This window comes from Lutjanus erythropterus, chromosome 2 (genome assembly GCF_056507025.1).
Source record: "Lutjanus erythropterus isolate fLutEry1 chromosome 2, fLutEry1.hap2, whole genome shotgun sequence".
NCBI classification, from domain to species: Eukaryota; Metazoa; Chordata; class Actinopteri; order Lutjaniformes; family Lutjanidae; genus Lutjanus; species Lutjanus erythropterus.
In genome coordinates, this window is record NC_139318.1 from 32,609,146 (window position 1) to 32,621,632 (window position 12,487).

At 38.0% G+C, this 12,487-nt stretch overlaps 1 protein-coding gene across 1 annotated transcript in view; it reads left to right on the forward strand.

Annotated features, from left to right (window-relative positions):
• Nucleotides 1-12,487, forward strand: part of LOC146331970 (guanine nucleotide-binding protein G(s) subunit alpha-like) — a 40,230-nt gene that overhangs the window by 10,412 nt on the left and 17,331 nt on the right. The window contains exon 5 of the mRNA XM_084737539.1: nt 6,478-6,575. Within this exon, the coding sequence (XP_084593665.1) occupies nt 6,478-6,575 (98 nt within the window). The remainder of the gene's footprint in view (nt 1-6,477; nt 6,576-12,487) is intronic.

Below are 12,487 nucleotides of genomic sequence, written 5' to 3' on the forward strand. Positions count from 1 at the left end.
ACATGTGACTCACTGCTCGAGGAGGTCCCGTTTACTTCAGTGAGAATAGCCAAAAGATTTTATTGTCTTTTAGAATAAGTGTAACAAAAGTGAAGCTGTGCTCCTTTACGACACTGATGATAACAAGTCGGTTGTCAGAAATGATAATAAAACCATAACTGAGCCACGTTAAAGTGAAAAATCTGTTCTGTTTAAGTATTGCCCTATGTATATGTCTGTGTCATGTTTGTCATAGAAACCCCAGAGAATCACTTAGGGCTGCTTTTAATGGTTATTTTCAATGTTGAATAATCAGCTGATCGTTTTCTTAATTAATTGGTTAGTTGTTTGCTCTATAAAATGTCAGAAAATGGTGCAAGATGTCGATTCCCAAAGTGTCCTCAAATGTCTTGTTTTGTCCACAACCCATAGAGGAATAAGGAAAGCAGATATATCACAATGTGATATTCACATTGTGGAAGCTTGAATCAGAGAATTTAAACTTTTTTTTTTTCTTAAGAATTACTCAAAACGGTTAATTGATTATCAAAATTGTTGGCTAACTTTTAAATTAATAGTTGACAACTAATTTATTAATTGTTGCAGCTCTAGAATCACAATTGTATTTTTGATGAAATTTTTTGATTAAGGTGAAATACTAAGATGATCAATTACTTATAGGCCACAACAATAATATCTGCAGTTTTGATAATCGATTAATCATTTAAGTCATTTTCAAGCAGAAATTCTAAGAAAAAAAAAAGTCCCTGGTTCCAGCTTCTTAAATGTGAAGTTTTGATGCATTTCTCTGCTTTTTATCACTGTAACTAAACAATTAATTAATGAAGAAACTTAGCAGATTGATCGATGAAAATCAAGAGTTACATCTTTGTTTTTCAAAGTCTGTCTTTTTCATGTCAAGTATATCAGTATATCTGTTCAGTATATCAGTAAAAGTTAATGCATTTTATTTACTGCTTAATAAAATTTAACGCATACATGTTTAATCTCTTTTAAACTCCACAGACGCATTGTCATGCCTATTGTTATAAACGCACATTATGTGAATAAGCACAAAAAACTCAATTGACTTGTTTTAAATAGGCTACTAGTTTTCAAAGATGCGTTGCTGGATTTACTGGGGAATTTGTATAAAATCATGCGAAATGCATCTGATGTTTTAGAATTTGAGAGCTCCAAAATTACAGTAAAACAGAATAAAATTATTAATATTAAATATGAAGTGAAATATGAGGTGTATAAGGAGTATAAACAAAACAACAAACAAACAGTGCCTAATAGAATAACAATAGAAGTAAGAAAATAAAGTAAGCTAAAATAAATAATAAAAAGCAATACTGCACCTGATAATGAACGTTATATTGGGCACGATATCACACATAATATCAAGAAGCTTGTTTGCAGATTTAAATGTTTTACAAATGTAAAGAGCAAAATGAAATTGTTTAGAGAAACGATGTGACGTTGTCAAGCTGTGAAAAATTATTCATCAACTTTGAAGCTACAAAATTAGAAAGTGAACAAGAAATCATATTCATCAAATAGCATCTCCACTGTTTTTTTTTCTAACAGGGGAAAGGTTACACATAGAGGAAGAAGAACACTGTGTCTCCGTTGTTTTTTTCCAGCACCATAGTGTTTAAACTGGTCGTTTCCACAGTGTAGATTTGTACACAGCTGCTGAGTTTCCAGTGAAGAGTGTGTTATTTGTGTGTAAGCAAAAGGAAGTCTCCTGATATCGTCTCTGTTACTTCATGGCAAATTTATTACGCAGGCCTGTCTCGAGCTGACCCTTCCCTCGGACCGAACAAGACTTCCAACGTCAGACCTGCAGGGAAAGACCAGCACTCACACTTTGATCTGATGCTGAGTTTGGTTGTTTTCATGAGGGGGGTTAGACTGTAAACGAAGTGCGAATGCTTTTTGAGTTGTCAAAGTACCATTGTGTTTTTAAATGGTGATTTCCTCAAAATGACAGCTGGTTACGTAAAGCAACATTTAATTTAAGTTCTTAGAGGCGAAAACTTTTTTTTGTCTCAATTGATTCTGCCCATTGAAGTGAATGGGAATGGTTCAGGAAAGAGAAAACAGTTGAAAACTATCTGATAGGTTCAGCCTCTCCTCCAGCTCCTCCACCGCCTCCTCCTCAGCCCGCTCCCCCTCGCCTGGCCTTAGGGCCTACTGGAAACCAGTTAGACTGGTTGACTCTGCCTGTAGCAGAGGAGGAAGAGAGAAAATAAGCACAAGGCCTGGACTGAATCTCCAAGCTTTGTTGCTAATCAATAATCCTCATAGATATTAATTCACATTCTCCTAAAAAGCCAATAATAAAATGGACCACACCTTTATGCAAGATAACAAAAACAAAACATTGTTGATGAGGTTATTTACTTGCGCCTTTTGACTCCTTGCAGACCGATTGCTGCCATGCCCACCATTCTACTCAAGTTAGTCAAGTCAGTTTTATTTACTGTAAATAGCTCAAAATCACAAATTTGCCTCCCAGGGCTGTACAAAGATGACCCCTTCTGTTCTTAAAATCTTGAATTTGGGTAAGGGCAGACTCTACAAAAACCCCTCGACAGGAAAAAAGGGATGAACCTCATTAAGAGCAACATTAGAGGCATCCTTCCTCCTCATAAAGTAGATGTTGTATATGCAGAGACACTCTGAACTTACTTGATACTGTAGCATTGATTTTTAAGACTTCAGTGTCGCAGGAAAGTTTTAAATGCCTTTCCGGGGTCTCAAAGAGTTTAAAACAGCGAGATCTGCCCCCAAAACATGCTTGAAATCTCTGAAGAAATGTCATGTGTTTAGAGCACTGTCTGTTTTCACACAGGATCTCAAAGTAGGTCTACACTCAGGTCACAGCCAGTCCTATTCTTAAACTCTTCATAGAGCTGCACAACCACTATACGACTATAAACTCTCTGAATTTTAGGCTCCATAGAGCCAGGAATAAACTTTATGATGGAAAACATTTCCTCTTAAATTGAAGAGGTTACAAAGAGGAACCGACTGATCAGCCTGAAGTTGACTTTGTTGACCTGCATGTCTGTAAGATGAAAAAGAAAACCACACATGAGTTTATTGTTACATGTTAGTGTTAGAAATGATAAATTTAAGGGCCTTCACTTACTGGTTCATGTAGTATGTTTGTTGCGTTTCTGTGAACATGTTCTTGATTCTTATTTCACATTTTACTGATTAACTCATGACAAAAGTTTCACTTTTTAAAACTGCACATGAAATATTTACCTATTCAAAATTTTACAATTCATTTAGACTTTCTTCACTGCAATGTTGTTACAATTTGACAGAGATACTATTAAATATCGCTAGAGCTGCAGGTAACAATTGTTTTCATTACCTATTAATCTGAAATGGTATATTTTTGATTAATCAATTAATTGTTTAGTTTAGCTTTAACAATTAAAATGCTAACACCCAGAGCCAAAGTTGATTATGAAGATGTTTCAGTTTATTATAATACAAAATGAAGAAAAGCAGCATTTTCTGACATTTGAGAGTCTGGAGCGTTATGTTGCATAAATCACTTAATTGATTTTTTAAAAAGCCAGTGAATTAACTGATTGATCAACAGAACATTTCAGCGCTGAATAGAACTGAATCAAATTAATAAGTACTGGATTTGTTGACTGATAGAAAATTATCAGCAAGTATTTCAGTAAGCGATTAATCATTAAGCAAAAGTAGCAAATATTCATTACTTCTACCTTCTCAATTGTGTTGATGTTCTGCTTTTGTCTTGTGGAATTTTTAACCTGAATACTTTGATGTTTTAGACTGATATTTGGACAAAGAAAGACATTTGAAGATATTACTTTGGTTCTTAGGAAATTGTGAGGGGAATTAAAAAACATTTTTTTAGACTGAACAATGAATCAAGGAAAAATTGATTAATGGACAATGAAAATAATTGTTAGTTGTAGCCCAGCCTCTTATTATGACAATTCTTACAGATTTAAAACTTTTTAAGATTGGTACTCTTTGAGTCCTCCTAGTTACAGCTAGAATCTCACTTAACTCACAAGTAAAAGAGGAAGTAAGGACAAAAAACCACAAATCAACACTTCACCTTTCACCAATTGGTAAACTCACTGATCAACTTGCATTTCCATAACTAGTATTCTAACTTCTAACAAGTAGAAATCTGTCTATAAACTAAAGTCCGTTACCCCTCGCATTTCACTTCATAATCACTCTTACGACACTTTTTGACATATTACAGAAACTGGGAAGAAATTAAGGTACTTCATAGTGTCAGTACTAATCAGTAACTACTCCTGTTTGCCAGTTTTGTATTGTGGTGAGAAAAATGACGCTGCCAGTTTTAAGCTCATCTCATGTATCCACCTCCGCCATCCCATCTACTTTTACAAACTTCCCTTTATCTGTCAGGAACATGGTCGTCATCTCAACCTGCTTACTCCCAGTTAAATTAAGCATTTCTGAGTGTATACAGTATAACTCTATGGCTCATAATGGGTTATTTGTGCTTGACCGTATTGTATGTGACCGAGTGAAGATCGTAGTGAGGAGATAGGCCCCTGTGTAGTGACAGCCAAGCCTTGTGTCAGTACAAAGCTCTCCATTTCTTCATGAACTCAGTGAACTGCTCCGTTTCCTGCCTCTGTCAGGGCCCGCTCATCTGCCGCTCCTCTCCGGGCCGGAGCGAGGGAGTATCGCTGCCTCCCTCCATCTGTCCTTAAATGTTTTCACCCACTGAGGCTCAGACAAAAAAATAGGCTCATCCAAAGACACCAGCCAGCCTGAACTTTAAAGTTTTTCCTAGGTTACTGAATAACCAATGTTTAATGTCGATCATTTGTTGTGTGCCGCATTCAGTATAGTTTGTCAGATCATAAACAACTTTTTTAAACTGTTTTTCTTTTCTTCTCTTCTTTTTAGACCTGCAACTAATGATAATTTCTTTATTGACTAATCTATGTTTTCTAATTGTTTTCTTGATAAATGACTTCATATAAAATGTCAGAAAATAGTGGAAAAGGTGAAGCCTTCAAATGTCTGTTTTAGTGCTTTTTTCATTATTGATCAACCTGCCTATTATTTTCACGATTAACCTTCTTGGCCAAAATTGTTAAAAAAATGCTCGTCACAATTTCCCAGAGCCTAAAGTGACATCAAATTGCTTCTTTTGTCCAGCTGACAGTCCAAAACCCAAAGACTGAAACTGACATTTTTTGCCTAAAATAAAATGGTTCGCAAGTAATTTTCTTTTGATTGACTAATTGATTAATCGACTAATCGTTACAGCTTTAGGCTAGTTATGTCTGACCAAACAAAAGCATGTAATCCTCATTTGAAAAGCTTGAACCAGAAAATGTGTTTTGCATTTTAGCTTTAAAAATGTATTATACAGTTATTCAATTATCAAAGATTCATATGCTTTTGACCGACTAATTGATTAAACCCACTGAAAGGTGAGCCTCTTCTCCCCTGTTTCTGTGGGTGTGTCTACACTTGCAAGCTAACGAATTAGCAAATATTGTGTAAAAAAGTAGACGCAACTGATATCAGCGGCTGATATGGGTCTGACATCGACCTTTCATAGACAAATTGGTATCGATGTACATGTTTTCTGATATGCACCAATATGAAAACTTTTTTTACAGAACATATAATGCAAAAAAAAAAAGAAAAAAAAAAAAGCTTGCAGTGATTTAGATTTAGCACACTGAGGAACATTTACTGTATGAGGACAAGAGGAGCTCCCTTGCAGTGCTTATTGTTTAGTATCTCAAATTACTTAACATGCTAAAGAATAGTTAATGTAAGTATTCTTCCATAGTTATTTGTTTAAGAACACAGCCTTCACACTGGTGCACAGTCCCAATAGAAAAGGTCTAAAAATTCACTTTTTCAGTCAGCATATTGTTAATTGGTGAATTTTCCCCACTAAAATCGATATTGGCATCAGTCTCAAAAATACCAGATTGGTCGGGCTGTATAAGTAAGCAACCTGCACTTTCTCCAAGAAAGAATTTACATGATCTTGTGCCAGGTAGCACTTTGTTTGCATTAAAATCTGTAATCTTGGAGGCCCAGGACATAGAAAAACAGGATCAATGGAAGTACAATAATGATCTTCTTCTCTATTGACATGTATCCATAACGGGTAAAGACTAAACTTACTTGACCACCACATCATTGTGTATTTATTATCAGTTCTTAAGCAAAACACTCCATAGGCACTGTTTTTTTTTATTTATTTATTTTAGTTAGTCCTTGCTATTAACATTGACTCTTCTCTTCTCTTCTCTTCTCTTCTCTTCTCTTCTCTTCTCTTCTCTTCTCTTCTCTTCTCTTCTCTTCTCCAGGTCTTTTTGTGATATCATATCTTTATTTCAGGGATCCTAAAGTGGGAGCCTGTCGAGAAGTTATTTCTAGTTGTGTTATGTCGCTGATCCAGTCCCCTCTTTCTCTTTCCAGGAGTTTTATGACCATGCAAAGATCCTCTGGCAGGACGAAGGTGTGCGGGCCTGCTGGGAAAGGTCCAACGAATATCAACTCATCGACTGCGCGCAGTAGTAAGTCTTTTTTTTACACCTCCGTACATACACTCCAAACACTTGCAGTTAAACATACATATATCTAAGTGCTTTTGCGAGTGCAGGTGTACACAAAGACATGCTTCCTTTTTCTGACTCTTTAGTTCACACACACACACACACACACACACACACACACACACATACATGTTCACAAATCATTATTATGATGAGCTCGCACACTGTAGGGTGTTTTGTCTTGTGGTTTATGTAAGTTCAAGGTGTTATCATGGTTCAGGAGGTGGCAACAAATGCTGCACTACCTACATTGAAAGTTTGTTCTTATTTGTGTGTATTGGTAGTTGGTAGATAGGAAGTTGTTATGAACACACCACAACGGAGTAGTTGTTACTTCCCTAACCCGTATGTGGCTTTCTGCCCCTAGACCACCTATTCTCTCTAAAGACAAAGACCTTTAAAAACACTTAATTGAAAATGTAGTTACAGTTTTTAAAAGACTGAATTCAGTTCCATTTATAGATTTAAACCTTTTTCTTTAGCACAGGTGGCTATGCCACTGTGAGACTGTCAAGTCTTGATTTGTAAAGATAAACACATCATTGATTTTGTGCCCTGACACCTGTCATTTACATTTTCATATTCATCTTCTTTAAATAGACAGTCTGTATGGTATCAGGTGTGATGTAATGGCCAGTGAGCTACACTGGGACATCTTTGAAGTGTTGCTTTTTTCTCTGGACATGTGCTGGACACTGCAAGTTGATAATTCATATTGAAAACTCAGATTTTATTTTGTAATTGTGACACCCTGAGGATGAATTCTGGTGACTCGCAGTAGTGGCTTTGGCTAAATTGTCATTAAATTTTGTACACAAGCTTCAGGATGAATAGTTTAATTGTCCAATACTTTGGTTTACTTTGGTTTATCAGCTGTGCTGACTGCTCATTAGCAAATGTTAACATGCTAACATACTAAACTAGGATGGTGAACATTAAACATTGTGATTTGACGGTGGTATTATTTAGCTAAATGCTAACCACTGTTCCCAAGAACAGCCTCACAGTGCTGCTAGTGTGGCTGTAGACTCATAGTCATGTTGCACAATGATGGTGGTCTATTCAGAGTAAGCTGTATCAGATGTGTCTACAAAGGCAATACTTGATCAATTAAGATCAGTTCATAGTTGGTGTTGGTTTGGTCTTTTCTTTGGATTTGTTTCCAGTAAGAAAAGTGCAGATTATCATCAGATGTACCCTGTAAAATTTTGTGGTGCTTGATTGCAGATTGTAGATTTTTATATTAGGATGTAGTAGTTAGCAGCCAGACGACTTAAAGACTGATCTGGTTTTTGTGTTTGTGAGTCTGCGTGTGTCTATGGATGGTGACAGTGACCAAGATTGCGTCCTACCCCTTCTGTTGGTGTTTTGTGAATCGAAATCATTTGTCACAAGTGCTGAGACATAGTAGGCTATTTCCCCCCCCCCCCAAATCTTGAGCTTCCTGAACCTCGCTCGGCCCGACTCTATCCTCCTCCGTCCCGACTTTCTGTCTTTCTTTCTTTTCTGGTATTTTTTTTTCTTATCCGCCTTTTGATCAGGCCTGCCTCTGTTATAAGGCATGCAGTGGTCACATGAAGTCAGACTTCTTGTTGGGTGGAGGCTTGCTGACTCTCTTATATGTGTATGTGTGCGTGCATGTTTGTGTACAGTGTACTGCTGCATCGACATGCATGTGTGAAGTAGTTGGGATTGTTGGTTTATGTAACTTCATGCAGCGTTGGAAGAAGTACTCAGATCCATAAAACGATCCACCGTGAGTAAAAGTACAGTATTTCAACTCCTAATAAACACAAAGGACACAAATATTAACAGCAAAGTGTACTTAAAGTATCAGAAGTAAAGTTGTTATTCTGCAGAAAAATGGCACCTGTTAGTGACGTATCATTGTGACACAATAAAAATTGACAGTTGTGAGATAATTAATGAAGGTTGCACAAAAAGAATACACAAATTTGATTTTGCATTTTGGACTTTTCTCTAGTATTTGCTCTTTTCTTTAAATGAAATATGAGAACGTTTTACCTCTTTGTGCCTTGAACAATATTTTAAATGAACCTGCCTGAGAACTTTAGTGTGGAAATCACTCTTCAATGGACCTGCCGACAACTGATAGAAATCTGAAAATACACACAGCTTTTTTGTAAGAGGTCACAAGCCAAAAAGGTCGGGGACCACTGGTTTAATCTTTAACAGTACATTGAATTGCATAAAACCCCCTGAGGTGAATTGTGATTTGTAATACTGGCTATAATAGAATTTTAATTGACTTGACATTTTATTAGCTTATTATATGTTCTACAGTGTAAAACCTTGATTTGAGAATGAACTAAACTAAATGTAAATGTAGAGAATATGAATAGAATCTTTCTAGGGATCGAGTATGGGCTGGTACTTCTATCACACTAACCAAATTGTTCTGATCCTGTCGAGGGCTGAAAAATGCCTCATCATTCTGTACCAGTTCTATACTTATGCAGTGAATCGTCAGCTAGCTAGTGCAGCTAACCTGTTAGCTTGCCGATGAGTCCCTTCACGACATGGTTCCCAGCATTTTCTTTCTTCATCACCATGCTTGTGGATAACCTGAGCCAAGGTGGCGAGCGGTTCAAACGTGGTGTTGCAAGTTGACCTGGCGATGATTGTTAAACCTTGGCTAGTTGCTCTTTAGCACAGAGAAAGTAAGAGGTCTCACGCTGTCACTATTTCTCATTACCACAAACGTCACCCACACAGCCAGTCCGTTCTTCTTTGGATTAAGCAGATTACTGTTTTAGGCCTTTTCCACCGGTGCTTTTGGCCACGCCACACCAAACCGTATTGCACCTAGTTGCATTTCCATTAATCACTTCAGTGCACCGAGCTGTGCCGCACCCGAGATGGACCTACTCTGTAGTAGGGCCAAAGTGAGTCTGACCCGCCTCCAAGTGGGCTGTGGTGACATCTCGCCAGCCATGGCCAACCCTTGATGGCCCTCCTCTCTCCCTCAAGCAACAAGTAATGATATGAGCTCATGTGTGTGCAGGAGAGCAGAGAGAAAGACTGTTTTAAAAGTCTCTTAATGTTCAGCACTCAGTGATATCGTACCGTCCAACAGAATCTTTATTTTTTGAAATATATTTTCTCTCCTCTGTCGTGGTTTGTACTTTCAGGTATCTGCATTATATTACCGTTTCATATTCGCTTTCAGCTGTGTTGGAGACGTGTTAAATTACTGCTGATGAATCCCCCGAACGAAAACATTTCCTGTTTGTGCCGCTTTATAATGAAAGCGTTTACATAATGAAACAACACGGTACTTTTATTGTGAAGAGAGACGTATATAAACGGTTTATCCACCGCTTCACAGCTGCTCAACTTGAGCCTCCTCTCGAGCTCGTTTTTCAGGTAAAAGACACACCTTCAAGCGGGTAGCCCTGTTGTAATGGAATCGCAAACACGACTGTGTGGGGGTGATGTCCCGAGTCAAACCGAGTCGAGCCAGGCCTCCTCTGTGTATGGAAAAGGGTCCCTGGTTCTTAGTTACTTTTGAGAGTTTTTTATATTTTCATATAGTCCAGTACTATGCAGATAATACATCACTTTCTTCATTTTAGTCTAGTTATCCAGATTGAGTGAAATGTGCAGCATAAAAACAGTTTTCCAGATGCTCCCAGGTCTTTAAACAGCTGCTGTCATGTGTAGTGTCATTTTGTTTTTGGTAAAGTGGACTTTAGAATATTGGTATCAAAAAAAGTTAAAAAAAAAAAAAAAAAAGTTAAACAAATAGCTAAGTCATGGTATTGGTATCTGTACCAGTATAGAATTTTCACCTAAATATTGACCTCTAAAATGTTGTAATATAGGGTCGCAGAAAATTCTACTATACTCACGTTAAGTACAGGTACTTCAACGTGTTTTTAATTACAGTACTTGAGTACATATTCTTTACACTTCTGACCTCGTGTGTCCATGTTGCTCTGAGTGTGTATGTGTGTCCTTGTCACTTAACCTACGTGCATGGCCACAAGTGTGTTGTTGCTTTGTTGTGTGTGGTACTGCATGGCCGGAGATATACTTGCTGTTTAGACGCAGGGCATGTGAGGCAGCCATGATGCATAGAAGTACACATGAGAACATGTAGTTAAAAGCAAGTATATCTCTGGCCTGTGTTTTGTCGTGGGGAGGTGGGGTGTCAGCAGAGGCTCTGACTCGGATGATCATGACAAACCTTCCTTAAGTAGGCAGTGTGATTGTGGACGGAGAGAGAGTTGCAAGCTAACAGAGACAGAACGATAGGAAAAACGGAAAGGATTGAAGAGACAGATTTGAAATAGAGAAAGAGAGGAGGGCTTCCCTGCATTGCGGGATCCTCTCCTCTCCTCTCCTCTCCTCTCCTCTCCTCTCCTCTCCTCTCCTCTTCTCTCCTCTCCTCTCCTCTCCTCTCCTCTCCTCTCTCCCACACCCAGCAGCCCCAGTGTTATGGATCAGATGCTGGGCTGGGTGGCCAGACCGGAAGTGCTCCCCTCCCCCCTCTGTGTGCTTATGTAAACGGAGAAGCAGAGAAAGAGAGAGGGGAGAGCTATTTTTAACCCAGGCAGGCTGCAGAAGGAGAAAGAATGAGCGAGTGTGTTAGCAGAGAGACAACTTCAGCATTATTGATGAAGGTTGTTAGCATTAAATGAAAATGTCAACCCTGGATCTGCGCGGGAAAGTCAGGGCCACCTCACACACCCCCGCCTCTCTCTTTTTTAAGACCTGAATTATATCATCCAATTCATGTCATGATAAAGATAAAAAAAAGGGAAGCAGAAGTTGACGGAGCGGTGATGCTTTGTTGTCTCAGTTTGACGAGAGGGAAGTCACTGAAGCTTCCCTGCCTGTGTTTCTGCTCCGTCATGCTTCTCTGTGATGTGTTTTTGTTGTCGTTTTTTTTTATTAACACTTCCTGTCTACCTTATATGGTCACACACTTTGTTTGCAAGGATTTTGTTGTCCTTGATTACATGTGGATGTGTGCAGTTCACATACCAAATCCAAGCATCGTGACCGTGTCCCTTAACAGGACTGAGACGTCGACCTATAGGGTTTGTTTTGTTCCCGAAGATGAGGCCTGTTTGTCAGGTTCCTGTTGATTTATCCATAGAGACATCACAGAGTTAAAAACTGAACACCCTGAAAGATTTGGACATTTTTCAGTTGTAAGGTACTTCTGAGACTGAATTCATCACTGTGAAAATTGCTTAAACATATTTACCTATGCACTTTAAAATCTTAGAAACTTTTATTTTAGTGATTTCTGTATGTTCGGTATTTGATCCCCAATTTTTTTTTTCATTCAGCAACAAACATGCACTTATTTTAAAAACCAAAGACTTTCTGTAAAGCAGTTCAAAATAGGTTCTTGCATAATTACTATAAAAACATTTATGGCTCAAGTACTGCTTTGGAGTGATATAAAAGATTCTGATATATTAGAGATGCACTGATTCAAATTTTCTTTTAAATACATTTTTTCATTAAAAAAGTGACAGACACCCCCAGTACCCACCCAAAACCTGTCACCTGTCAGTCCTGCACATAACCTCCCATTAATCCAGTAGCACCAACCAATCAGTGTTTTTACGCTTTGGATTTTGTAAAAAATTTAACAAATATAATTAATGTGTTAAGTGGAGCTTGAGAGGTGCGGGTAGGCAGATTTTGTTACCTCTGGACAGAGCTAGGCTAGCTGTTTCACCCTGTTTTCAGTCTTTGTGGGAAGCTAAGCTAACCAGGTTTTGGCTGCAACTTCATACACCGTTTACTGTACGGACATGAGAGTGGCGTCAATCTTTTCATCCATCTCTCTGTAAGAAAGCTAGCAAACACATGTCATAAAATGCTAAACTATT